The sequence below is a fragment of the Fulmarus glacialis genome, unplaced genomic scaffold, assembly GCF_000690835.1.
Source record: "Fulmarus glacialis isolate BGI_N327 unplaced genomic scaffold, ASM69083v1 scaffold17163, whole genome shotgun sequence".
Classification (NCBI taxonomy): domain Eukaryota; kingdom Metazoa; phylum Chordata; class Aves; order Procellariiformes; family Procellariidae; genus Fulmarus; species Fulmarus glacialis.
The window spans coordinates 12,876-13,146 of NW_009202463.1; the positions used below are offsets into that span (position 1 = coordinate 12,876).

A 271-nucleotide genomic window follows, 5' to 3' on the forward strand; every position below is an offset into this window, starting at 1 on the left:
CCTGCACCGCCAAGCCCCAGCTGGTGGCAAACGACGGCAGCACCAGAGAGGTCCCAGCCATCATCGCAGACAGTCCCCCAGCTGCCCTGATAGTAGATGTCCACTCTCCCGGCGCAGCGCCCGGCCCCATTCACCAGCCGGACCTGCTGGCTCCCTGCAGTGGGGAGAAACCCCGGTTGCTGTCAGGGCTGGCTGCCCACTCACTCCATCATCTGGGGGGCCCGTGCAGTGCCGCTTACCCCGGCAAATGACTCCCACGTCCTCCACAACC

General features: G+C 66.4%; 1 protein-coding gene across 1 annotated transcript in view; it reads right to left on the reverse strand.

Annotated features, from left to right (window-relative positions):
• Positions 1–271, reverse strand: part of LOC104074244 (scavenger receptor cysteine-rich type 1 protein M130 {ECO:0000250|UniProtKB:Q86VB7}-like) — a gene marked incomplete at its 3' end in the record, with an annotated part of 8,448 nt that overhangs the window by 4,166 nt on the left and 4,011 nt on the right. The window contains exon 6 of the mRNA XM_009574304.1: positions 8–179. Within this exon, the coding sequence (XP_009572599.1) occupies positions 8–179 (172 nt within the window). The remainder of the gene's footprint in view (positions 1–7; positions 180–271) is intronic.